This window comes from Oncorhynchus tshawytscha, linkage group LG16, assembly GCF_018296145.1.
Source record: "Oncorhynchus tshawytscha isolate Ot180627B linkage group LG16, Otsh_v2.0, whole genome shotgun sequence".
Lineage (NCBI taxonomy): Eukaryota > Metazoa > Chordata > Actinopteri > Salmoniformes > Salmonidae > Oncorhynchus > Oncorhynchus tshawytscha.
In genome coordinates this window covers 43,654,971-43,682,798 of record NC_056444.1, presented here as the reverse complement: position 1 = coordinate 43,682,798, position 27,828 = coordinate 43,654,971, and the positions used below count along the sequence as shown (strand labels likewise).

The window sequence follows — 27,828 nt, the reverse complement described above, 5'->3', positions numbered from 1 at the left end:
TGATTTGAAACATGTTTATTTTAATAGATATTCTTCTTTGAACAACCAAGGATGTAAAAAAGAAAACCAACAGTGAAAAGTGAGTGCCTTCCACTTATGTTTTTTTTTTCTTTAAAAAAAAATAGCCTGTCTCTTCCCCCTTGTTCAGAAACTGTTCTAAAACCGAAAATAACAAAAAATAAAACAAAACCGAAAAGAGTGGAAGGTCATTACATTTCTTGGCAATTATAAATATAGTGGTTGGAACAGGGGTCTGAAAAGGCTCACATGTAAAGAGCGTACGTTTATACACGACAGTAACGACACTCGGCACTGCCTGTATCAAGTTTATTTGTAAAAAAAAACAGGATCCTTCTGTCCAGTATCAATTCAATGTGTTTATGACAAGTAAATATGTACATTCAGCTCTACCAGTGTGACGTGCCCATTACCCCCTCTCTATAATTATGATCGTCTGTTCAGGGGGAGTAGTTGTGTGAGTATGTGTAATCTGAGTAGTAATCTTGTTCACCTGGCCTGGGCCAGGGGCCTCCAGGTGGGGTTCCTCTACCTCGGCACTCCCCTAACGACCCGGGACCCATTCCCCTAGAAACCATGCTCCCGCGTTCCATACCCCCATCCATCTGTCCAGGCATGGCACCTATACAGCTGAAGCGACCATCGCTGAGTGGATGTACACTGGCCACGCCGCCTCGACTACCTCCAGTACCTCCAAGGATTGGCAGCATTGGCCTAGCTATTGAGCCCCCCCTGGTGGCTACAGAGGCAATAGCCATGCCCGCTCCAAGGCTTTCTATACTGTTCACTGGAGTCCGGCCCCCCTGACTTCCAGGGGTACTGCCACCAGGAGTGCCTGTCCTCTCCCTCTCCCCGCTTTGGGTGAGACTGCTGTGGGAAACAGAGCCAGGCGTGGCCCCTCCCTGGCTGTTAGGTGTTCCACCTCCTAACCCCCATGGGCTCTCCCCAGGCCCACTGAGTGTCCTGTCCCCCTGCTGGGTGGGGGTCCCATTAGTGCTGGAGCTGACCCCTTCCAGGTAGCCGAGCTGGGCCATTTCGCTCTGAGAATAGCCCAGGCCTAAGGAGGCAACAGCAGGGTCTGAGTATGTAAGTGCAGTGGATGGAGAAAAGGAAGAGACCTCTATGGCTGTGCTTGACAGAATGCTAGTACTGCTGGCTATAGAGAAGGATGCTCCAACACCAACCCCTGTTGCTCCCGTATCAGAGCCAGGCATCCTAAATGACTGAGACAGAGCCCCACCCAATGTGAGATGTGGTGGAAGGGGAGGCTGGGGGATGTCTGCTAGGGTGAGGGGGGCCTGGCTGGTCAGAGGCCCTGTGGTGAGAGTGGAGCCTGGGGCTGTAGTAGGTGCTGTGGCTGGGTGTCTGTAGTCCTGTTCTTGGTTGCTGCTGCAGGGTGAGGCGGGGTAGGCCGTGTAGCCGGAGGAGCCAGAGTAGGATGCCCACTGGGTGGAGGGACACAGGAAGCTCTGGTGGGGGTTGACAGCAAACGCTCCTGGCGAAGTGCTGCCTACGTCTGCCAAGCCTGCCCTCCCAACCTGGTTAGAGGCTTTGAACTGGGAGATGGCTGATTTGAGAGCAGCGAAGTCGGCCAGGTTGGCGGTGCCGCTGGAGTAAGAGAGGGAGGAGGGTGTGTGTCGGCCAGGGGTGTTGAGCTGGTCGGGAAGAGGGGGGCGGAAATCGTCTGACTCAGGTAAGGGGGGCTGCTTGGTTGCGTCCCCCATGCCCTCTCCTGTTCCCCCCTCCTGGCTTTGGGCAGGGGGCTTGGCGATAAGCTGGTTTTGGGTGTCGTCATCAGAGTCCAGCGACATATCTTCCTCTTCTACACACTCGTCATGCACTACTGAGAGAGGAGTAGAGGGGAGAAAAAGTGAGAGGAGAGGGGGGACGAGGGGAAGAGAAGGAAAAGGTTATAGATACATTCAAGTAAAATATTTCACATTTGGCCACACGTTTTTGAAAATTTTGTTCACAAATATCTTGCCATCACAAAGAATTATGCATTTGAATTGTGAAGTCATTGTTCATGATACCCACCAGTAGAGGGTGGCGTGGGCAGCTCGTTCAGATCGCTGCAGCCAATTAGGCTGTGAAAACTTGTCATGATGTCATCGATGTTCGCTATCACTATGCCGTTCCTGGAGTACTGCAGGAACATCTCAAACCGCCTCTCTTTAGGGGCAAACAACAAAAGAGGGGTGCTCAACTGGAAAAGTAAATATTCTGATTTACAAACAGAAAAATGCCTTATAGAGAGATTCTCAAAGCAGTGAGTGAGGAAGAGGATGATAAATGATAATGTTGTGAAAATTATGATGGTGGTGATACCTGTGAGGAAGATGATGTGGCGGTGCTGGGTGTGGTTAGCCTGGAGCTTGACCAGGCAGTCTAGATCAGGGGCCTGACGTGATTGGGCGTCACACTCGTGGTAAGGCAGGAACTCCACCAGGTGCTTCTTCTGATAGGCTGTTAGCAGGTTCAGAAGAGCCATGGCATCACTGTTCAACCTATGAGAGGAGAGAGGGGGTGGGGATGTCTGTCTGTCGTAATCGCTCCTCTTTCACCCCAGCTGCCAAACTAACCCTGATTCAGATGACCATCCTACCCATGCTAGATTATGGAGACATAATTTATAGATCGGCAGGTAAGGGTGCTCTTGACAGGCTAGATGTTATTTACCAGTCAGCCATCAGATTTGCCACCAATGCTCCTTATAGGACACATCACTGCACTCTATATTCCTCTGTAAACTGGTCATCTCTGTATTTCCCTATCGCAATCTCATCTGAGATATCTACTGCAGCCCTCATTTTTTAAATTTCACCTTTATTTAACCAGATAGGCCAGTTGAGAACAAGTTCTCATTTACAACTGCGACCTGTCCAAGATAAAGCAAAGCAGTGCGACAAAATCAAACACAGAGTTACACAAACAAAGGTACAGTCAATAACACAATAGAAAAATCTATGTACAGTGTGTGCAAATGTAGAAGAGTAGAGAGGTAGGCAATAAATAGGCCATAGAGGCACTGGAGTGATGATGTGCAGATAATGATGTGCAAGTAGAGATACTGGGGTGCAAAAGAGCAAGAGGGTAAGTAATAATATGGGGGTGAGGTAGTTGGGTGTGCTATTTACAGATTGGCTGTGTACAGGTACAGTGATCGGTAAGCTGTACTGACAGCTGATGCTTAAATTTAGAGAGGCAGATATAAGACTCCAGCTTCAGTGATTTTTGCAATTCGTTCCAGTCATTGGCAGCAGAGCACTGGAAGGAAAGGCGGCCAAAGGAAGTGTTGGTTTTGGGGATGACCAGTGAAATATACCTGCTGGAGCACGTGCTACGGGTGGGTGTTGCTATGGTGACCAGTGAGCTGAGGGGCAATTCCTAGGATAGACTTATAGATGACCTGGAGTCAGTGGGTTTGGCGACAAATATGTAGTGAGGCCCAGCCAACGAGAGCGTACAGATCGGAGTTGCGGGTAGTACATGATGCTTTAGTAACAAAACCGATGGCACTGTGATAGATTACATCCAAATTTGCTGAGTGGAGTGTTGGAGGCTATTTTGTAAATGACATCGCCGAAGTCAAGGATCGGTAGGATAGTCACTTTTACGAGGGTATGTTCGGCAGCATGAGTGAAGGATGCTTTGTTGCGAAATAGCAAGCCGATTCTAGATTTAATTTTGGAGATTGGAGATGCTTAATGTGAGTCTGGAAGGAGAGTTTGCAGTCTAACCAGACACCTAGGTATTTGTAGTTGTCCACATATTCACAAGTCAGAACCGTCCAGAGTAGTGATGCTAGTCGGGCGGGACAGTGCGGGCAGCAATCGGTTGAAGAGCATGCACTTAGTTTTACTTGCATATAAAAGCAGTTGGAGGCCTCGGAAGGAGTGTTGTACTGCATTGAAGCTCGTTTGGAGGTTTGTTAGCACAGTGTCCAAAGAAGGGCCAGATGTATACAGAATGGTGCCGTCTGCGTAGAGGTGGATCAGAGAATCACCAGCAGCAAGAGCGACATCATTGATGTATACAGAGAAAAAAGTTGGCCCGAGAATTTGAAACCTGTGGCACTCCCATAGACACTGCAAGAGGTCTGGACAACAGGCCCTCCGATTTGACACACTGAAATCTATCTGATAAGTAGTTGGTGAAGCAGGCGAGGCAGTCATTTGAGAAGCCAAGGCTATTGAGTCTGCCAATAAGAATGTGGTGATTGACAGAGTCGAAAGCCTTGGCCAGGTCGATGAAGATGGCTGCACAGTACTGTCTTTTATCGATGATATCGTTTAGGACCTTGAGCGTGGCTGAGGTGCACCAATGACCAGCTCGGAAATTAGATTGCGTAGTGGAGAAGGTACGATGGGACTCGAAATGGTCGGTTATCTGTTTGTTAACTTGACTTTCAAAGATTTTAGAAAGGCAGGGCAGGATGGATATAGGTCTATGACAGTTTGGGTCTAGAGTGTCTCCCCCTTTGAAGAGGGGGCTGACCGCGCCAGCTTTCAAATCTTTAGGGATCTCAGACAATACGAAAGAGAGATTGAACAGGCTAGTAATAGGGGTTGCAACAATTTCGAGAAACAAGAAAACAATAAAAATAAACATAAAACATGATATCATGCTGCCTGCTACTCAGGCCCAAAAGCTAGAATACGCATATAATTAGTAGATCTGGATAGAAAACACTCTGAAGTTTCTAACTGTTTGAATGATGTCTGTGAGTGTAACAGAACTCGTATGGCAGGCAACCTGAGAAAATATCCAACCAGGAAGTGGGAAATCTGAGGTTTGTAGTTTTTCATTGCCTATCGAATATACAGTGTCTATGGGGTCATATTGCACTTCCTACAGCTTCCACTAGATATCATCAGTCTTTAGAACCTTGTTTCAGGCTACACTGTGAAGGGGGAGCGAATAAGAGCTGTTTGAGTCAGGTGTCTGGCAGAATGCCATGAGCTAAATCATGCGCGTGGCCGTGAGAGGTAGCTGCGTTCCTTTTCATTTCTAAAGACAAAGGAATTGTCCGGTTGAAACATTATTGAAGATTTATGATAAAAACATCCTAAAGATTGATTCTATACATCGTTTGACATGTTTCTACAAACTGTAATATAACATTTTTTACTTTTCGTCGGCACTAAGCGATCGCGCATTAGGATTACTGGGCTAATCGCGCGAACAAAAAGGAGGTATTTGGACATAAATGATGGACTTTATCGAACAAAACAACCATTTATTGTGGAACTGGGATTCCTGGGAGTACATTCCGATCAAGATCATCAAAGGTAAGTGAATGTTTATAACGCTATTTCTGACTTTTGTGACACCTCTCCTTCTTTGGAAAATGGCTGTATGTTTTTCTGTGGCTAGGTGCTGACCTAACATCATCGCAAGGTGTGCTTTCGTCGTAAAGCCTTTTTGAAATCTGATACAGCGGTTGCATTTAAGGAGAAGTTTATCTATAATTCCATGCATAACACTTGTATCTTTTATCAATGTTTATTTTGTAATGTAATTTGATGTGGCTCTCTGCACTTTCACAGGATGTTTGTTTGAGACAATGCATTTCTGAACATAACACACCAATTTCAAATGAGGTTTTTGGACATAAAGATTAACTTTATCGAACAAAACACACATTTATTGTGTAACAAAGTCCTGTGAGTGCCATCTGATGAAGATCAAAGGTTAGTGATTAATTTAATCGCTATTTCTGACTTTTGTGAGCCCCCTCCTTGGCTGGAAAATGGCTCTATGGTTTTCTATGACTAGGTACTGACCTAACATAATCGTTTGGTGTGCTTTCGCAGTAAAAGCCTATTTGAAATCAGACACTGTGGCTGGATTTACAAGACGTTTATCTTTAAAATGGTGTATAATACTTGTATGTTTGAGGAATTTTAAGGAATTTTATGGGATTTCTGTTGTTTTGAATTTGGCGCCCTGCAATTTCACTGGCTGTTGTTCAGTTCATATCCCAGAGAAGTTAAGAACAAATTCTTATTTACAATGACGGCCTACACTGGCCAAACCCGGACGATGCTGGGCCAATTGTGCGCCACCCTATGGGACTCCCAATCAAAGCCGGGTGGGATACAGCCTGGAATTGAACCAGGGTGTCTGTAGTGACGCCTCAAGCACTGAGATGCAGTGGCTTAGACCGCTGCACCACTTGGGAGCCTCAGTTAAAGGTCCCCAAATCACACACATCCCTGGGTCACTTGTATTTTTAGTTCGTTGCAACTAGCGACTGGAACAAGCTGCAACACACACTCAAACTGGACAGTTTTATCTCAAGCTCTTCATTCAAACACTCATTCGTGGACACACTTACTGACAATTGTGGCTGCATTGCGTGATGTATTGTTGTGTCTACCTTTTTACCCTTTGTGCTGTTGACTGTGGCCAATAATGTTTGAACCATGTTTTGTGCTGCTGCCATGTTGTGTTGCTAACATTTTGTTGTCATGTGTTGCTGACTTGCTGTTATCTTAGGTCTCTCTTTATGTAGTGTTGTCTCTCTTGTCGTGGTGTTTTGTCCGGAATTATTTTTTTAAGTATAATTTTTTTGAAAATCCCAGCACCCGTCCCCGCAGGAGGGCTTTTGGTAGGCCGTCATTGTAAATAAGAATTTGTTCTTAACTGACCTGTCTAGTTAAAAAAAAGGTTAATTAAATAAAATAAATACTAAAAAAATCTAAATACATAAGATGAAAAAAAAGTTATTGATGAGAGCATGATATCATGTCCTATGTTTAATAATGTTTTTTAATTATTATTTTTTTTCTCAGCGTTATAAACGTCACCACTATTACTACTTTGAACCTCCCAGAAACATTCCTTATTGGTTGATAGACTTTCTTACCAGTCTTTGTATGGGCTGGACGATGTTACTGAATGGCTTGACATAGACCTATGCAGATGGCCATGCTCAATGGTAATAGTGGAGGTAATTACTGACCTGCCCAGCTCTTTGAGTTTCTTCTGGGACTTACAGTGGATCTTCCACTGCCAGGGGTTCTCTGGAGAGCTCTGTTCCTCTAGGAACCCCAGGAATGCCTGCAACCGGTCTGCACAGGAAACACAATAATACACAACGCATTACTGGTCTGCACAGGAAACACAATAACACATTAACACACAATACTTTATACTCGTACTGACCCCCCCGCCCCCCACATAAATGACCTGTCATGAGAGTTCAGTCTTTTCCCCTCCAAAAAAAACACATGGCTTATGCCCTTCTGCTATGTAGTCAATCTATGAACACTTTACTAACCAGAATGTATTTCTTGTATTTATTTAACTAAGCAAGTCAGTTAAGAACAAATTCTTATTTTCAATGACAGCCTAGGAACATTGGGTTAACTGCCTGTTCAGGGGCAGAATGACAGATTTGTACTTTGTCAGCTCTGGGATTCAAACTTGCAACCTTTCGGTTACTAGTCCAATGCTCTAACCACTAGGCTACCCTGCCGCCCCAGTAATGGCAGCTGCATGGTACATAAGCAACAATGGAATTCTAACGGTAAAAAATCAGACCAAATACTGTTTCAAATGAGTAAACTCAGCAAACAAAAGAAAAACGTCCTCTCACTATCAACTGAGACAAAACCGTGACTCGTCAGTGAAGAACACTTTTTGCCAGTCCTGTCTAGTCCTGCAACGGTGGATTTGTGCCCATAGGTGACGTTGTTGCCGGTGATGTCTGGTGAGGACCTGCCTTACAACAGGCCTACAAGCCCTCAGTCCAGCCTCTCTCAGCCTATTGCGGACAGTCTGAGCACTGATGGAGGGATTGAACGTTCCTGGTGTAACTCGGGCAATTGTTGCTGCCACCCTGTACCTGTCCCGCAGGTGTGATGTTCGGATGTACCGATCCTGTGCAGGTGTTGTTGTCTGCCACTGCGAGGATGATCAGCTGTCTGTCCTGTCTCCCTATAGCGCTGTCTTAGGCGTCTCACAGTACGGACATTGCAATTTATTGCCCTGGCCACATCTGCATTCCTCATGCCTCCTTGCTGCATGCCTAAGGCACGTTCATGCAGATGAGCAGGGACCCTAGGCATCTTTCTTTTGGTGTTTTTCAGAGTCAGTAGAAAGGCCTCTTTAGTGTCCTAAGTTTTCATAACTGTGACCTTAATTGCCTACCGTCTGTAAGCTGTTAGTGTCTTAATGACCGTTCCACATGTGCATGATCATTGTTTATGGTTTAAGCATGGGAAACAGGGTTTAACCCTTTACAATGAAGATCTGTGAAGTTATTTGGATTTTTACGAATTATCTTTGAAAGACAGGGTCCTGAAAAAGGGACATTTATTTTTTTGCTGAGTTTATATAGTATAGCTGCATGTTATTTCAAAATCCTCTAACGATGGCATTTATCCAACTTCATGGAAAGGACCGGTGACCGAAAACTCAAGATATTCACACGTGGAACCCACGTGACTGTTAACAATGACTGTTAAGGAGATTTGCGGAGACCAATTTAGGCGGCTCACCATGAGTTATGAAGTCTGGGTTGAGGACAAACTCGTCAGATACGATGAATCCTCCAGAGACGAAGAGCTCGTTGTAGGTGTGGTTCTTCACATCGTCTAGACTGTCCACTCCAGCAAAGCTCACCATGGACAGCTTCTTCAACGACACCAGGGCTGGGATCTGACAGGGGGAATGGTTCAGAATAAATCATTAAATAGGACACATACATACAGCTTTAAATTCATCCTCAACACGTAACATTGAAATGTACATTTGTGTGAAACAGACAATGACCATGGCCAGACTAGTTACCGCGAGGAGCATGTCTTCCAGCTCTGCCTACATATTCAATTAATGACACTATGTTTATCTCTGTGCTGCATCCATGTTTTTTGTTGGATTTAAAAATCTATTCCACAGGTCCAATTAGAATTTCATTATTTCCAATTTTTTTCTGGGGGGCTAATGAGAATTCTATCTGGACAGACATTCTGTCTGGTGCCGTGGCGATGATGACTCATCCTAGCAGCCAGCCAGTCAATCAGGCAGTCAGTCAGCCGATAATGATGATGTTACCTTGTTAACGTGGGAAGAGATGTCCTCGTTTTGAATGATGATGAGCAGTTTATCCAGATTGCTGTTTTTCTCCAGGAATGTCTGGGGGTTACACTCTGTGTTACCCAGGCTCATCAAATACTCCTGTCACAGGGTGAGAGACAGAAATAAGGGCTTTAGAACAGGATCAAAGACATCGACACACATCACAAAATCAAATTGACATGGTGAAGATAAGGGAATGAGGGAAAGAGGAGTCGTGCAATATTGTAAACAGTTTTTTTAATGGCAGTAGTGTTCTGCAGTAAAACAAGGAGAGTACAATGAAGTGGGACTCTGCTCGTCTTCCAGAGGAGAAAGTTATTTTAATGATGTTTGTAGATCAACAACATGAGGGAACTCTTGACAAGTAAGCCACTGAGTGACCATTCACAATGCAGATAATGATGCAGGTTGACATTTATTGGGACGAGTCTTGTCCTGAAGGCAGAACTGAGCGATTTCAACAAGATGGGCCATCTGCAAAGTCAAAATTGGCTATATTGTAAAAATTCTCTTTTTGGTCTTAATTTAAGGTTAGGGTTAGACATTAGGGTTAGCGGTGTGGTTAAGGTTAGGTTTAAAAGTTAATTTTATGACTAGCTGTGCCAGCAAGTAGCCACTCTGCAGAGCTGCCCCCAGAACAACATTCATGATGAAAAATGATAATCTGCGATATTTACAGTGGACAGAGAAACTTTGGATAAAGGTATTGGATAAAGGTATTGGTGAAGCGTTAGCTCAATCATTGGTGAGAAGGAGTTCATCTGTGGGCAAACATTGACAACATCGGTGCTAATCATAAGTGAGGCCTACAGTACCTTGATCTCTACACAGATGTCACTCTCCTCATCTCCAGAGTGGATGTAAAACTTGACCGTGTTCTTCTGCACGTCCTTGAAGATCTCCACCAGGCTGCTGAACACCTCAGGCTTCAGCTGACCTATCAGTAGTCCAGCGGCTGAGGCCGGGGTCAGGGGAGAGGGGGCTGTGAGAGGGGCTTGTTTAGGCCGGGTTGGGGTGCATTCTGGGGAGCCCATGGTGGCCTGGGAAGGGGAGTAGATCTCACACTCTGAGGAAGATGGCTCAAACTTCCTCTTCGTGGAGGGCTTCTGTGCTGCGGAGGGGTTCTTGTGTGGCTGTTTGACCGTACCAAGTTTGTGCCGGCTCTGGGAGGAAGAGGCGCTCTTATCCTGAGGGGGCTGTGCTTTGGTTTTGGGGACATGCTTGGGGGTGGGGGACGTGATGGGTACAGGGTCAGGGAGGTGGACGAGGGCAGTTGGGGGTGGAAGGTGAGGGATGGAAGTGAGGGAATGGGGTGGGGAAGGGAGAGTGAGAATAGGAGGGTTAGGGGTGAGGTGGATGTGATGAGGAGGTGGGGGAGAGAGGGCATGGGAGGGGCGGGGGTGAGAGCATGTGGAGGAGGTGGCACAGTTGTGAGGGGAGCACAGAGGGTAGAACGAGCCCCATGCGCTTTAGCAGAGTCAGTGTGGCGGGGTTGGGGCACCAGTCGGCCCATCCTCTCACACAGGGTGTTGACGTGGCCCTGGACAGGGACAGACACGACATAGGGTGCCACAAAGTCTGAGAAAGAGCTGTTGGGCTGCCAGGCGAGGCGCTGGGGCAGCCGTGGGGACAGCTGGGAGTTGTAGTAGATCCTCTGGGTCTCCATGAGGCCCTGGATGGAGTTGGAGAGGCAGTGGAGCCCCTGGCTAATGATGGTGTCCAGAGTGCTGGACGGCCTGGCTGGCCTCTCCACCTTGCTGTCCCTCTCTAGGGAGGTGCCCCTGGCTACCCTCTCACTTTCCAGGGAGGCTCCTCTAAGAACCTTGTCCCTTTCCAGAGAGGCTCCCCTCAGAGCCCTCTCCAAGGAAGCCCCACTGGCTACCCTTTCTATAGAGGCTTGCCTCATAACAGTCTCCAGCTCAAGGGAGTCACCACTCTGACCTCTCTCACCCCCCTCCAGACCTCTCCTCTGCTCCAGGTGGCCGTCAGTCAGAGCATCAAGGAAGGGGAAAGGTTTGTCTGTGTGAGAGGCCAGATCCAAGGTGAGTGGTGGATTTTCTGAGCTGTGGTGTAGTTCTCCTGGAGAGCCGGGGCTGAAGAGGCTGGCCAGACTGCACTCCGTCTGCTCCTAAACAAACACCACCACCATCACCATGGTTAGTCACAATACTCCATCACAACACCAGAGGATTCAGTACATTCAAAATGTCTGAGTCCGTACTTCATTTTTTCTCACAAACATCTCACCTCCAGGCAGTCCTGTCGGGCCTGCTCCACTCGCCCTGCGTACGGCGCTCCAGCCAGGGGCTTCTCCATGCTGGCCGTGCCCGTGGTGGGCTCCCCGTGGTCGGGCAGGTCGGTGGCGGCAGCACCCTGGGCCATGGCCTTGTTGAGGGTGGAGAGCAGGATCTTGAGCAGGCGCTGGGTCTCGTTGGCTGAGGAGGCCTGAGAGGAGTTGCCCCTGTCCCTCAGGTCAGTGTTGTAGATCCCCATACTCTCCATTACTGCTGCCAGGTTGTAGTTCCCACCCTCCCCCTCCTCCTCCTCCCCCTGGGCTACTGGGAGGACGGAGACAGTTTGGTTAGGATGGATGTAGCCTCACTTACCAGGTTTATACGGTAGGCTTCTACAGTACACACACGAAAAGGTTAGAAAGGATATTGACTATATAGGCCTAGATTTAAATGTTAAATCAGAACCTGAAATCAATATTTTCTCTTTGGTTGGCGTATAAATGTTAAAACACTATTATTATTAAACACTACTGCCCTACCAAACTTATAAGGGAAAGAACAAACTTGTTCTTTCCCTTATTCTTCAGTCTTGCACACACCGACACCCACCTATCACTCTCTCCCACACCAACTCACTCATTCATTCTCTCAAACAATATTTTTTAATTTTTTTACCCCGTTTTCGTGGTATCCAATTGTTTTTAGTAGCTACTAGCTTGTCTCATCGCTCATGTCTCAACAACTCCCGTACGGGCTCGGGAGAGACAAAGGTTGAAAGTCATGCGTCCTCCGATACACAACCCAACTGCTTCTTTAACACAGCGCGCATCCAACCCGGAAGCCAGCCGCACCAATGTGTCGGAGGAAACACTGTGCACCTGGCAACCTTGGGCCAGTTGCGACAGAGCCTAGGCGCGAACCCAGAGTCTCTGATGGCACAGCTGGCACTGCAGTACAGCGCCCTTAACCACTGCGCCACCCGGGAGGCCCCGCTCATACAATATTTTGCTCCCTCCCACACCATCCCGCTCTCTCACACAAACACACGTTACAGGCTCACCTCTACTGGGCTCTCCGTTGCTGAAGTGGGCTCCCCGTAGATATTTATACATGGCTCCTGATTCGTCCTCCTCTAGTTTTCTCTTCAGGCCGTGGGGGCCCTCCCAGGACCCATCATCACCCCCCTCGTCCCTCTCCTTCTCCCCTGGCTCCTTCACAAGGGCCTTCTTATGCAGCTGGATCAGCTTCAGAAGCTGTTTCATCTTTTCCTTATCATAATCACTCTGGGCTAGCCTGGACCTCTGGGGAGGGGCCCCTGTCCCTGCTGCAGCCCCGTTAGAATGGGCCTGGGTCTGGGAAGGCCCCCCTCTCCTCCTACTGCTACTGCTCTCTGGAGGCTGCCTCTCTGGTCTGTCCGACCCTCCTGAGCCCCCCCAGTCTGACACAGGGCTGTAGTCCGTGGTGGTGGGTGCCGGGGCAGACGGGGGCTGGTTGATCCTATCCATCATGTCCCTGGCCTTGACCATGGGGAGGACGTAAGCTGAGGAGGGACCATGCAGGTAGGAGCGTAGCAGACCCTCCATGTTGGATTTGGGACGGGGCGCGGGGTGCATGCTGCCCCTCTCATCCAGGTTCTGTTGGTACTCTGGGACAAGGAAGGCCCTGACACTGTCCCTCCTGGTCAGGTAGTCTAGGGCCTGGCGCTCCACCCCGGTGCTGAGGTGCTTGATGTCGGGGGTGGAGCGCATCTTCAGCAGGGCGTAGTGCAGGGCTGGGATGAATGGTTCCATGGAGACCAAGAGGGGGGGCTGAGGCTCAGATGACAGGGGCTCCTGCTCTGGGGGAAGAATGACAGCAGGGACATGGTCAATGGAGGTAGTGGTTAAAAGTGCATAAGGTGCACATAAAAGGCTCTTACTAGAAATCACATATCAAGGAAAAATAAGCTGCAACTGTGGTTTGAAGAAGGATATTTTAGAATACTTACTGTACTTAATGACTCCCCTGGACTCCTGAAAGATAAACAGTGCCTGCAGGCTCTTTTCAAACCGCCCCTGTCGTTCTAGAATACACAAAACAACTTCCTTGGTAATAACCCACACAAACAACATATCAGATCAGTTGAGAAATGAGAGGTGAGAACGAAAAAGACGTAATAAGAGACAGACAAGACGTACCCTTGGGATTGACCATCTGAGTAGATGACAAGAGGAAGAGAAAGCCTTTATCAAATAAAGGCTTCACTAGCACCTACACAGGGGGGGAAACGAGATGTTAACATTCACTACATCTAAACAAACACTTTACATACATACACTGCAGCTGTGCAACACTATTCTTGACTTAACATTACAGCATTGGAATTACCTGATTCTCATTAGCTCTACCGATTAAAAACATATGGGGAACAAATGACAGCGCCCCTTCTAGGTAATTGAACAATTTAGCTGCTCCACATTTCAAACGTCATGGGGGACCAAATGGAAGACTGGGAGGATGTACTGTATGACACTATGATCCATCCCCGCATCCCCCTCCCCACTCCTTTTCTAGTCTTCATGTGTAACCATTCAACTGTGACGTGATGTTCTTTAATCACTTGTAGTCCCCTGCACAGTCCCCAACCCTTATATGTGTTTGTACATTGTCAGGTGTTATTTTTATGTCCCGTTAAGGATTTTTGCTGATGCAAGGTACATTTCATTGAATTGTAAATATATAATTCTGTATTATCTTTCTTGATTAAACATCCGCCAGAGGGACAGTCAGGGAGTGACTCACCATCCTCTCTCTCTCCAGTTTGTGTATTAGTCCTGATAAAGTGCTGGTGCTCGCTTTTCCCTTCCCATCCACCACCTCAAACAGGCTGCAGTACATCCCACACTTTAGCACTGAAACACACACACACACTTTGGTAAAAAAAAAACACACAAAAAACACCTACACAGTGATATCAAGACTCCGGGTGACAGTTCCTACATTGTTGTTAGTCAGATTCAGTGTTGTTGTTGCCATTCTATAGCAGGGGTGTCAAACAATGACTCAAACCAAATCGAAACTGTGCAGATATAATGGTCCACCGTTTCTTGACTGTGTCCAGCTTGCTAATAATCACCGAAATGAAAGCTAGACAGTCAGGGAGCATCAAAAATTCCAAGAATGATGGACAGAGGACATTTTTTTAATTTTATGTTGATGGCAAAGAAATATGTATTTTCAGTGTGGCCTCTCTGGACCTCGTTGAAGACCAAATGAGGCCCCAGGGGCAAAATTAGTTTGACACCCCCGTTCTATGCCTATGTACTGCTGTCTTCGTCAGAGAATAGATGAGCCAAAGGAGTAAGGCTATAGAGGTATGGAGTGTTTCTGACCTTCTCGTGTTCCGCTGTAGGTGTCCCAGGAAAACAGAACAGAGGGAATCTTCCTCTTCACCTGGTCCAGCTGCATCCCCATACTCATCTCCAACTTCTCCGCTCTGCAAATAGAACACACCACCCGTTAATCTACTTATTATATAACTTAATCTTTATTAACTATGAATTACAACTGACAGCCATGTTTTAGTTATAGAAATAAATATGTGTATAGATAATAAAGGGGTACTCACAGTTTGAAAGGGAGGAAATGGCGTGTAGAGGAGCACAGACACACCTGGCACAACTCCTGTCCCTTGTTCACCAGCGGCCCACTCCACACAGTGTAGCTACTCCTCCCTGACAGGCAAATTAAACTTTATTTAAAGTGCATTCAAAACACTTTACATTTGCAATAGAAACAATGGCCCCAGTCACAGGTTAAATATGGACATAGTCAGCCAACATACAAGCTAGCTATCAAACTACATGCTACAATACCTACTTAAAAACAAACATTGGCACAGACAGTTTTTATTTTTTTATTTAATTAAGCAAGTCAGCAAAGAACAAATTCTTATTTTCAATGATGGCCTAGGAACAGTGGGTTAACTGCCTTGTTCAGGGGCAGAACGACAGATTTTAACCTTGTCAATTCGATCTTGCAACTTTTCAGTTACTAGTCCAACGTTCAAACCACTAGGCTATCTGCTGCCCCACACATGCATACACACACAACATGCGCACTTATACATGCACATGGATTTAGTACTGTAGATATGTGGTAGTGGTACAATACTTTCACCTCTACAATTACTAAATCCTTCAGTACAAACACATTAAAGCAGAGAGATAATGTGAAAAAGAAGAAATGGGAGCGTACTTCTGCTTCCTCCTTCACAGACAGTGCTGTTGAACCTGTGTGCAGCCATAGGTGCAGCAGCAGACTCCTTGCCTTTGTACTGGAAGGACACCACAGCGTATGGACACACATGCCTGGGCCGAGACTTGATCTCATCAAAAGCAAACTCATAGAAATACTGCTGCGTGAGCTCAAAGGCCCTGTATGACAGCAGGGAAGTGACCCGTGTGGCGTTCTTAGAGACATGACAGTCAAACTTGGGCGTGGGGTCCAGTACACTCTTGGGCATGTTCTCAAAGATGCTCTTCAGCCGGCCCTGAGGGACAAACACACTTAATGGGTTACAGATAATTTAAACTGGTGTGGTATACAGGCTGGTATATGTTGCAGGGATGCAAACTGGTGAGGGCCCAAAAAGGCAACACTTTCTTTTGTATTGAAACATGCAAAAAATCCCTGCTAGGGGGAAATGCATGTTTTAAATAATTAAACAAAGAATATGATCTACATGATCAGTCTCTGTGTGTAAAATAAAAAGTGGTTAATGTGAACCTAACTCACAGCAAAAAAAATAAATTAAAGTAATCCAATGTTATTTGTTGCCTATACTTTACTGCAAATGACACTCAAGTCTTGAGAAAAAAACAATACACTAATATGGCAGTTAGCCATGACAGCCTTTATAATAGAACGCTTGTGACCACACACACATCTAAATATTGCACTTGGGGGGAAAAAATCTTAAAGTAGAAGTAGAATGAAACAAACAGGCATTCTATTTTTGCTCTATTATAGTGGCCTCTATAGTAGACATTGATCAAGTGCACAAGGTGAAAAAATAACATTTACCGAATAAAACATTTAACAATCCCACCCTCACTCACACACAAGTGTTACTGTCAAGTTCAACACAAAAGCAATATCTTTGGGCTACACATTATTACATTGTACACTTTCTGCCTGTGGACGTACATCTGTTCTACAATGTGCCAGCAGAGCATGATACCCTTTGTTGGCATAATTGGTCTCTTTCAGGCAGAGTACACCTGGCATACCCCTTTTAATCCACTGTATTGAAAAGGAGGGACCGTGTGTGTGGTGTTCCTTTCACCTCTATAGTGGCATCCAGCTTAAGCCAGGCCCAGCTCCAGCTACACTTCATCCCTGAATCAACTTGTTTAACAAGCAACTCATCATTTGCACCTAACTCCCTCATTCTGAAAATGAACCACATGCATTAGACGGAAAACATAATTTCACAGATAGTAGTTAGTTCGTTAGCTAGTTAACAGTTCATAGATTGCCTGGGTCCAGTGAGCAATTAACGCGTTATAACTTGAGGAATGGCAAGGAGTCGTATACCAGTTAATACTATAGCGAATTGGTTAGGTTACTAACGCTTGCGCATCTGATGTTATAACCTTAGTTAGCTGTCTGACTTTATTAGCCAGCTAATTTTCACACCATAAACTCAATCATTTGGTCAGTTGGCTAATGTTGCTCAACATTTCTCTGGCTAGTTAACGGAGAATTCGATCCAGCTAGAAAGATACTTAACAACACTAACAATACTTATTCCACCACACTTATTCTCCCTCAAACTTTCCAAATGCCAGTTGTTTTTCGGTTACAGCTCATGAAGTAACTTCATCACCTTCTCACCCCCCGTCTCCGTGGTCAGGCTTCTCACCTACCTCTTCGTTATCGTTCAGGGGACACACTGCTGTAACTGACAAACTGCCTTTCCACTCTCCCGCTGTCTTTCCAGAGCCCTGATGCAGTAACCAGCACATTGGTTGTCTCTTCTCTCTTCAGTCGCGTGAAGCAGTCTGTTGTTATGTCAACAATTGGCTGAGCCTTGGATACAGCCAGTATTGCTCCAAATGCGTATCACTCGTTTGCTTACAGCCAGTAGTGATCCAAAGCCCCCCCCCAAAAAAACTTTTCTCATCTGATCTACACGAATCACATAGGTCACCTATTTTGGATTCAAAACGGCGAATTTCGCCGAAAGGTGATGTTGGTTGCACTCAACGCTAGGCTGTAGCAATGTAAGCAACTATTTTCTAGGTATTCATAAGATACATATAGTTTCGAGTTAGATAGGACATTTATTTACCCTCATGACTTTAAATACAACAATGTCTCCACAGGTTCCTGCTTCAAACGGGTTCATTTGAAGCAAATCAGAGAATTTGGACAGATAAACACCTGAAATGACAAAACAAAAGTAATGTCAAGCACAAACTAATGAGACAAAAACAATTCATAAACAACTTTCACTTTTGGCAAATCTAATTCTGTGTGTGGGCTAATATTTTATGACTGAGGTTTGAGGCAGTGTAGTTTATGTATTGTAATAAATATTTCCACAATACTCAGCTGTTGCTAGGTCATGTATTGGGTATCTTTTAGTGTAGCTGTATCTGGTAGAAATGCTAAGGTGTCCATCAGTGGACAAAGCTGCCCTTACTGTGCTGAGGCATACAGCTTTACATAATTTAAAGAGAGTCATTAAACATTAAACTTGTTCAAAAGCAGATCAACTTCAAACTGACACACCAGGCCCAAAATCACAAGTGCATTAGCGAGAAAAGCTGTCCTTCCTGAGTCCAGTCCTTAGAAGGTGAACAGCACAAATTTGACATTTGCAAACTCTCCCTAAAAACAACATAATGCATGACATTTGGTAATAAGTACACAGGCGCACACACACACACTCACCCATTGCTGGATTTCCGAGTGCAGTGATCCTGGAGTGTCCCACGGACAGACCCTTCTCACAAATCAACGGGAGCTGGAAAAAGTAATTCACAAATTATAAGTCAAAAAAGAAAGAAAAATGGTTTTAAAGGAAAACCAGGAGTAAAGCAGCAAAACTCAGATTGTAGACCTAATGCATAATCCAAAGATCCAGACTTCACTGTAGCAGCAACATCAGATCAGAGTAGTAAATCAATGAGCTGTACCACACGCCCTGGTGAGGCAGGCAGGCCCTCAGGCTCACCTTAGACTTGTCTGGGAACATGAAGCAGTAGGACTCCACCAGCTCTGGGTCTGTACGGCCCTCCTGCTTTAGCTCCCTCCTCTTCTCAATGAACTGGCACACACACAGGAAACCATGGCATCATGAGAAAAGATGTGAGCACAGCAATATAAAGGGGACACTGGTTTTGTGGGTGGGTGAAGGAGATATGAAGTACGTATTTGTTATTGGTCGTGCAAAATGATCTATTTGTATTTTGGGCCAGTCTGGGGACAATATCAGCAGTGGGTAATGTGTTTTGTTTGAACATTAGGAAGTGGAGCTGTTGCAAAACTTCAAACAGCCAGAGGCTAACTGGGGGGGGGGCTTGCTGATGCTACCTCTTTTTCCAGCAGCTCATTGTGAATGAGCCTGGCTTTGCTGTAGGAGAATGTCCCTCTAGACGATGCATCCAGGTAGGAGGAGGACAGAATCTTCACAAGGCCCTCAAACTCCCGGGAGTCAGGGGGCAGAAACCGGTACAGGCCTAGGAGGAGAGAAGCAGTGGATTAGTGTTTGGGATGTGGTTGGCACAACATAAAACAGGATGACATTGTTCATTTGTATACATTCTTACTTTTAAGCATTTAATAGGCTACTTTCTGGGTATCTGGTCAGTTTAAACTGTCAAAAGGGATTAGTAAGTGTGTTTATGGGGCAGACTTGGAAAAACATGTTTCACACTGTAATGACAGTTCTTTACAGAATCCCATTTACTCTGATTTGGGAATAGCATAGCAGAGCTGGCATCACGCATATGCATTCTGAACAGCTTGCCCCTACATCTAAGCACTTTATGGAGATGTCAAGAGATTAGACAGGTATTAGCATTATGCTTAAACCACCTTCCCTCCGAGTGACAAGGTGGATTTTTCTTCTCCGTATTGCTTATACACAAGTGCCTAGAGGGTCGATCTGGGATTGGGCACATAAGGGTTGTGGAGGTGGTGTTGTGTCTGTAATGCTTGGAAGCACTGCAGAATATCAGGATGGTGCTGCAGCATAATCAGGATGAACTACATTTCCTTACAATGACACCACACGTGCACACATGCCTACTGACGCCACACACACTTTCACACTCACCACATACGCAGCTGCTACTGCTGCTCCACATACACTACTGCTACAGCTCAGTCCATCTATCCCGTTGCCTTGTTACTTCATTCCTACCTATATGTACCTCAATAACCTCGTACTCCTGCATCTCAACTCATTACTGGTACTCCCAGTGTATAGCCATGTTATTTTTGCCTGTTGTTATTCATTGTGTTTTACAGTATTCCTCGTGTCACTATTTCATCTTTAATTCTTTGTTGGTAAAGGACTCATATGTAGGCATTTCAGTGTCTACACCTTTTGTTTACGAAGCATGTGACAAATACAATTTGAGGAGAGGTTTAATAAATTGCCAGGTATGGAAAATCGCATTGGGAAAATAATATGGCAAGAAATGGCATTTGGGATCCAGAGTTGGGGTCAATTCATTCCGTCCTATTCTAAAATGGAATGTCATTGCTATGAGGAATGTCCCATGTCCAATGGAAATTGAATTGACCACAACTCAGATGTTCACAGAACACGAGGTCAGTATGATAGACAACATATCAAAACATCAACAGACATGCCCCAACTATACAAGATGGTTAGTACACTAAAGAGCTTCACTATCCCAAATGGTTGCCATTGTTAAGAGTGATAGGATGGGGCTGCACTGTAATGCGGACCACTACCAATAGCAATTCCCTATCTTCATCTAATGCTACTTCATCAGATCACCAAATGACCCTACCACCCTATATTCAATATTTATGCACAAATGGCCAAGATCTCTCAATGCACTTTGTGCTCAATTATGATGCTGATTAAATATGTTCAAACAAATTTCATCCACCAGTCTATTTTCCAACAGAGCTGGCATCACGCATATGCATTCTGAAAATTGGTCAATTGGCTATTTAGTCACATAATGCATGGGACATATCCATCAAGCAATAGGCTAGATTCTAGATCCAACATCAAATGAGAATTCATGTACAGTGGGGCAAAAAAGTATTTAGTCAGCCACCAATTGTGCAAGTTCTCCCACTTAAAAAGATGAGAGATGCCTGTAATTTTCATCATAGGTACAACTATGACAGACAAAATGAGAAAAAAATAATCCAGAAAATCACATTGTAGGATTTTTAATGAATTTATTTGCAAATTATGGTGGAAAATAAGTATTTGGTCACCTACAAACAAGCAAGATTTCTGGCTCTCACAGACCTGTAACGTCTTTAAGAGGCTCCTCTGTCCTCCACTCGTTACCTGCATTAATGGCACCTGTTTGAACTTGTTATCAGTATAAAAGACACCTGTCCACAACCTCAAACAGTCACACTCCAAACTCCACTATGGCCAAGACCAAAGAGCTGTCAAAATTGTAGACCTGCACCAGGCTGGGAAGACTGAATCTGCAATAGGTAAGCAGCTTGGTTTGAAGAAATCAACTGTGGGAGCAATTATTAGTAAATGGAAGACATACAAGACCACTGATAATCTCCCTCGATCTGGGGCTCCACGCAAGATCTCACCCCGTGGGGTCAAAATGATCACAAAAACGGTGAGCAAAAATCCCAGAACCACACGGGGGGACCTAGTGAATGACCTGCAGAGAGCTGGGACCAAAGTAACAAAGCCTACCATCAGTAACACACTACGCCGCCAGGTACTCAAATCCTGCAGTGCCAGACGTGTCCCCCTGCTTAAGCCAGTACATGTCCAGGCCCGTCTGAAGTTTGCTAGAGAGTATTTGGATGATCCAGAAGAAGATTGGGAGAATGTCATATGGTCAGATGAAACCAAAATAGAACTTTTTGGTAAAAACTCAACTCGTCGTGTTTGGAGGACAAAGAATGCTGAGTTGCATCCAAAGAACACCGTACCTACTGTGAAGCATGGGGGTAGAAACATCATGCTTTGGGGCTGTTTTTCTGCCAAGGGACCAGGACGACTGATCCGTGTAAAGGAAAGAATGAATGAGGCCATGTATTGTGAGATTTTGAGTGAAAACCTCCTTCCATCAGCAAGGGCATTGAAGATGAAACGTGGCTGGGTCTTTCAGCATGACAATGATCCCAAACACACCGCCCGGGCAACAAAGGAGTGGCTTCGTAAGAAGCATTTCAAGGTCCTGGAGTGGCCTAGCCAGTCTCCAGATCTCAACCCCATAGAAAATCTTTGGAGGGAGTTGAAAATCTGTGTTGCCCAGCAACAGCCCCAAAACATCACTGCTCTAGAGGAGATCTACATGGAGGAATGGGCCAAAATACCAGCAACAGTGTGTGAAAACCTTGTGAAGACTTACAGAAAACGTTTGACCTCTGTCATTGCCAACAAAGGGTAAATAACAAAGTATTGAGATAAACTTTTGTTATTGACCAAACTTATTTTCCACCATAATTTGCAAATAAATTCATTCAAAATCCTACAATGTGATTTTCTGTATTTTTTTTCTCTCATTTTGTCTGTCATAGTTGAAAGTCCGTGTTGCCTAGCAACAGCCCCAAAACATCACTTCTCTAGAGGAGATCTACATGGAGGAATGGGCCAAAATAAAGTGTACCTATGATGAAAATTACAGGCCTCTCTCATCTTTTAAGTGGGAGAACTTGCACAATTGGTGGCTGACTACATACTTTTTTGCCCCACTGTAGTTATATGCCCATGAGAGCAACTTGTATGAACTTTGCAGGCTGTGCCATCATAATTCTGAATCTTCCCAACTACAAAACCAAACACATACAACCTGTGAATATAGCAGGCACCATTGCATAGCTGGAATTCTTTCCGATGACAATTCAAGCAGTGGACCCTTGACAAAACAGGCTTCCATTGCCCATGGTGGTGTCCATAGCATAGTAGTCTAAAGTCGTCCGCATGCTCCCCAGACGAAACAGTTTGTGCATATATTATGACAAGATTGTGACGTTTTTGTTATTTATTTATTTAAAACATTTTTTCTGGAGGCAAGCCGAAGTTTACGCCCCTTTGTCGGTGACTGGTTAACAGTAGAGATTCTTCAATAAAGTCTGTTGTCATTCAACGAGAGACAACTTGTTCTCATGTTAATTTTTTCATTGAGAAATACTGAACCAAACATCTTTGTTAGATATAAAATTGCGCGACTAAGATCTCCTCGGCAAACAGCTCAAAATGAATGACAGACTTCTTGAGATATCTTAAACTAATTCTGACCATTTTGGCTAGGGCGTCTCAAAAATGGACAAACAGTACTATTGCATTTTTTCAAGCGAAGGTCTTTTAAAGGAGTATGCCAGCACATTTGTTCGGTTCGGGTAAGCGCCAGCCGAACTGAAGCATGCTGACGCCAAAAAAGGTTGATGTAAAAGCCCAATAACAGCACAGTAACCCATCTGAATAATGAACTAGCCTAGATAGCTAGCTAATACCAAAACAGTCCTTGGCAGCTTCTCCCAGTATGGCTACACTCCTGGATTGCCAATGGGTTCACTATTTCGAGTGAGCACGGGAATAAAATTAGAGTCTGGACTTATCTTCACAGATTTGATACCGATTATGGAAGACAAGGGACGACGGCTATCTTTGAAGCTTCACTGAAGGGCCATGGTAACCAGTCTAGATGGGTGTAGTGTTTGTGCAACCGAGTGGACTTCACCACTATAGTCATTTTCCACCAAAAAGCCTTCAAATTGGGTCCTCGGCTGAATTACCATCATCAAAACTACTTTTTCTCTCCACATCAGCCTGTGTAGACCCAAGGAATATGGAGGCTTGATGGGCAGTTGGCTGTTTAATCAGACTGTGATACAGAATTAAATTGGTATATAGCCTGAAACATAGAAGTGCAAAATCATGGAAATGTTCCTTACAAGACAGAATGTTTACATGGTTTTGCATGTCCAGCTGAAGGACCAACCGCACAGACAACCAGTTTAATTTGATTAAACATTCTGGTTTGTAAGAAACATTTCTATGATTTTGCACTCCTGTTTCAGACTGTATACCAATTAAATAGTGGAAGTGCTCAAAGATGGCAGCCCCAATGCATTTACCACAAATTCCTTGTTTTGCTAAGTTTTCAGTTACTCTTTTTTTGTTTGGTCATTAGCAGAGTATACGTGATTACAATTTTATTTTCAAGACGCGGCCAATTTGAAAATCTAAAAAGTAGATTGTGTGGATTTATTGGCACATTGAACCATATCGCACACCATAGTTTAAAAACTCAGTAGATGGTGCTAAAACAAAGACATGTTGGAATTCTGCCATCTTTATGCACGTTATCCATTGTATCAGTCGGGAGAGGCTATACGGACACGCCTAGTGCCAAAATTGATGACGTATGTTGCACAGCTGAGAGTCAACTGGAGACAAATGGATTCGGTTCAGTCAGTCGTCCTGATGAGCCCTTCCCAGATATAGTTTATGCTGGCTAACTGGCAACCACAGAAGCATGACGCTAGTTCAAACTTGTCAAAGAAAGTGAAGTTTATTTTGATGGGTGAGGGAGAAATAACTTGTAGTATTGGTCACCATCTGGACATCACCATGACATGCCAATTAGCTAACGTTACAGAAAGCCGGTGTGAATGACAGTACAACGGTGTTGTATCGAGGTGCAATTCTCACTGGTGCTTCCCACTGGGCAGCTGTATCATTTATTTGTATTTAACATTTATTTAACCAGGAAAGTCAGTTAAGAACAAATTCTTATTTACAATGACAGACTACCCAAGCCAAACCCTAACCCAGACGATGCTGGGCCAATTGTGTGCCGCCCTATGGGACTCCCAATCACGGCCGGTTGTGATACAGCCAGGGTCTGTAGTGACGCCTCTAGCACTGAGATGCAGTGCCTGCTGCATCACTTGTGGTAGCTAGTGGATAATTTGTTCCATCCCACTTGATTTTATTTATAGTGGGATAGCAGCCTACATGAGAAATAACTTGTAATATTTATAGTAACCATCTGAATGTCACCGTCAAATAGGGAGAGTTTGCACACGCTTGCCGGGCACTGCTGTCCTGCAGTAAGGAGTGGAAGGTAGCTAGATCAGAGATGGAGAACTCAGAATTATTTTTTTTATAAATTAGGAGTCGGGGTCTTATTTTACTGTTGAGAGTTAAGATAGTAGAATACACAAGGTGCAATTTCAAAATTTGGTTGTGCATCAGCAGTTTCTCTTATGTCAATCAAATAGTTCAGGTCAGCTCAAATGTTTTTAGATTGGTAAGTTATTCTAGCCAGCTATCTAAACTTGTAGTAATACTGGTCGAATTCTGACCGCAGGCCCCCATTGATTTTGTTAGTCACTCTCCCACCATATGGAAAAATCTGTAGAATTGCCAGAAATGTGCTTTAAAACTGACAACCATTCTCTCCACCCCATAAAATTAGTCAAAGAAAAGTTGCAGTGTAGAAACTTACTTCAAAAGTACATTCTCCACACCCCATGTCAAAATGTGTAGAATTGCAATAAATTAACTCTAAAATAAAAAAATCTCTCTGTAAATGTTTTGCTCGCATGGTGGGTGAATGAGAGGCCCAACAAAAGGCTAGGAACAGCTCTGATTGCATGTGTGGGTACAGACCCACGAGTCACTGACCCCTCATGATGAACTGAGTAGCCCCTATGCCCAGGTAGCGTAGTGGTTAGAGTATTTGGCCAGTAACCGAAAGGTTGCTGGATCAAAATCCCAAGCTGACAAGATAAAGAAAATTGTTCTGTCCCTGAACAAGGCAGTTAAGCCACTGTTCCCCTTCAGGCCGTCATTGTAAATACGAATTTGTTCTTAACTGTTAAATAAATGAACATTTAAAAAGTTGCCCATCCCTGAGCTAGATGGTGTAGCCAATATCAGGCCAGGATAACAGCTAAAGCACATTTATTTTAGTGATTTTCACCAAATTTCTTTGCTTCTTGAAAGTCAAATATCTTGAAACTCTGACTGAGGATATGCAAAACATTTTGGGACTGTATCAACAATGGACTAACGTAAAAAAAAAATTAAAAAAAGATAGTTTGGATTTTCCCTTTATAATCGGTTTTCTTTTATTTATTTGAAATACTCTGACAAACACGGGAAGTTTCTGAACACTCGAAGTCCCACCTCCGGCAGATAAGTCTCACATTCACGCTGAAGTTTCTAGCCACAAGGGGCTCATTATGACTGACTGAACCGAATCCGTTCGTCCCCACTCAACTCTCGCTGCGCGTCATACGTCATCAATTTTGGGCACCGGGAGTATCTGTATAGTCCCTCCCTTTATCAGTCTGATTAATCAGGCAAGATGGGCTGCGTCTCTTCACGTGCTTCCCTCCTTGCGCCTGGTCCGAAACTTACCTGCAATGCTGACCGAGTACGGGAACCGATATTACGTTAACAAAGGCAATAACGAGGTTTGCGCGCAATAAACTAGCTACCCTCTGCAGATGGATCACATTTAACAATGTCAACCATCTAAATTCAGCCGGTAGGGAACGCGGGTTTGCAACATGCTGCACTTGAATTATGACACAAGGCAGCCTCTGTTGGAAATAGTAGAGAAAGGGCACAACCTTTCCGTTCCTTAATCTTCCTCGGTATCTGAAAATTTCTCCTTGGCAACTGTTCAGCCGGTCTCTGGCCGAGTAGCGGTGAATTATTGGAGCTTCTTGTGTCCGTGTGCCCGCTCCTCCGCCGCTCAGATGCTTCTTGTTCCGGCATTATACGGTCTTCACATCCAGTCTGATCGCCATTTTGGTTGGATGTGGCCGAGATGGCGGCTGACCACGAATTTTTCTTGCTATCGCCGCTCTCCACGTCGAGCTCGCCGGCCTTCAGACACTGTATGTCCGTTTTTCTCTCCACTTTGGAGTTCAGGGCCATTTTTCAGGCACCGTGAGCGTCTTTCGCGGGCAATGTAGTTGGTTACTGCGCCGCTTCACTAACACACTCTCCTTCTCACCCTGTCTCCGCCATTGTGAATGACGTATGCCTTCTTCTCCACCACTGCAAAGCGCTGTCGTCACTCTGTTTACGTTCAAGAAAAGCCGCGCCTCCTACAGGCCCTTAAGTCAAATAGCTTTCTTTGAGACAGCGGCTGGCTGAGCGTCTACCTTTTGTGGACAATCGTAGAACTCCTGACTCTCATAACGGGACTCTGCATATGAGTATGACCAGGTCGTCATGCACCCCACAAATCTGAGGCGGCGTAAAGTATGTGAGGATGCCCCCCCCACAAACACACACACACACACACACATCTGTAAATTGGAGAATTGTGCATTTTTCAAACACCTGAAACAGGGTTTTCCTGGAATCTAGAGCCATAATCATTATACATAATTCTAAGTAAAAAATGTCTATTTTTCTGCATATCTAAGCATACCTCTAGCTGTCTGTATTCCTGATTGGTGTTAATTTTTGAAAAACTAAATATGCTTCTCTGCTAAAATCTGGATAAAAAAATAAAAGGAATGTGAGTCTTATTCAGTACATTAGGTACTGAAGTAGTTATTGCTTGCTTTTCTAAAGTCTACCAAGCTTGCCAGCTACTCTAACTTGATTAATACCCTGAAATTGCTTGTAGGTAGGTATGTGTTTGGGAGATTGGGAACCTACTGTGTCTGGGCATGCTAAAGACAACTTCATACAATTGCTAAGTGGCTAGTAGTATTACAGGGGGAAAAATGATTAAATATTTTTACCAGTCAAAAGTTTGGACACCTACTCATTCAAGGGTTTTTCTTCATTTTTACTATTATCTACATTGTAGAATATTAGTGAAGACATCAAAATGATGAAATAACACATGGAATCATCTAAGTAACAAAAAGTGTTAAACAAATCCAAATGTATTTTATATTTTAGTTTCTTCCCTTTGCCTTGACAGCTTTGCACACTCTTTGCATTCTCTCAACCAGCTTCACCTGGAATGGTTTTCCAACAGTATTGAAGGAGTTCCCACATATGCTGATCACTTGTTGGCTGCTTTTCCTTCACTCTGTGGTCCAACTCATCCCAAACTATCTCAATTGGGTTGAGGTCAGGTGATTGTGGAGGCCAGGTCATCTGATGCAGCACTCCACCACTCCCCTTCTTGGTTAAATAGCCCTTACACAGCCTGGAGGTGTGTTGGGTCATTTGTCCTGTTGAAAAACAAATGATAGTGCCACTAAGCGCAAACCAGACGGGATGGTGTATCCTTGCAGAATGCTGTGGTAGCCATGCAGCTTAAGT

At 44.7% G+C, this 27,828-nt stretch overlaps 1 protein-coding gene across 1 annotated transcript; it reads right to left on the bottom strand.

The window, feature by feature from the left end:
• On the bottom strand, positions 1-26,593 carry LOC112215711 (protein TASOR). Its single transcript, XM_042299190.1, is given in 21 exon segments — positions 1-1,861; positions 2,056-2,190; positions 2,347-2,525; positions 6,986-7,094; positions 8,526-8,685; positions 9,082-9,204; positions 9,921-10,073; positions 10,076-11,233; positions 11,353-11,663; positions 12,400-13,176; positions 13,327-13,401; positions 13,517-13,589; positions 14,121-14,230; positions 14,711-14,814; positions 14,947-15,052; positions 15,576-15,870; positions 17,674-17,765; positions 18,279-18,351; positions 18,562-18,654; positions 18,921-19,066; positions 26,166-26,593. Coding segments are annotated over 21 exon segments (5,985 nt in total). The 5' UTR covers positions 26,476-26,593; the 3' UTR covers positions 1-458.
• Between the last annotated feature and the right edge of the window lie 1,235 nt (positions 26,594-27,828).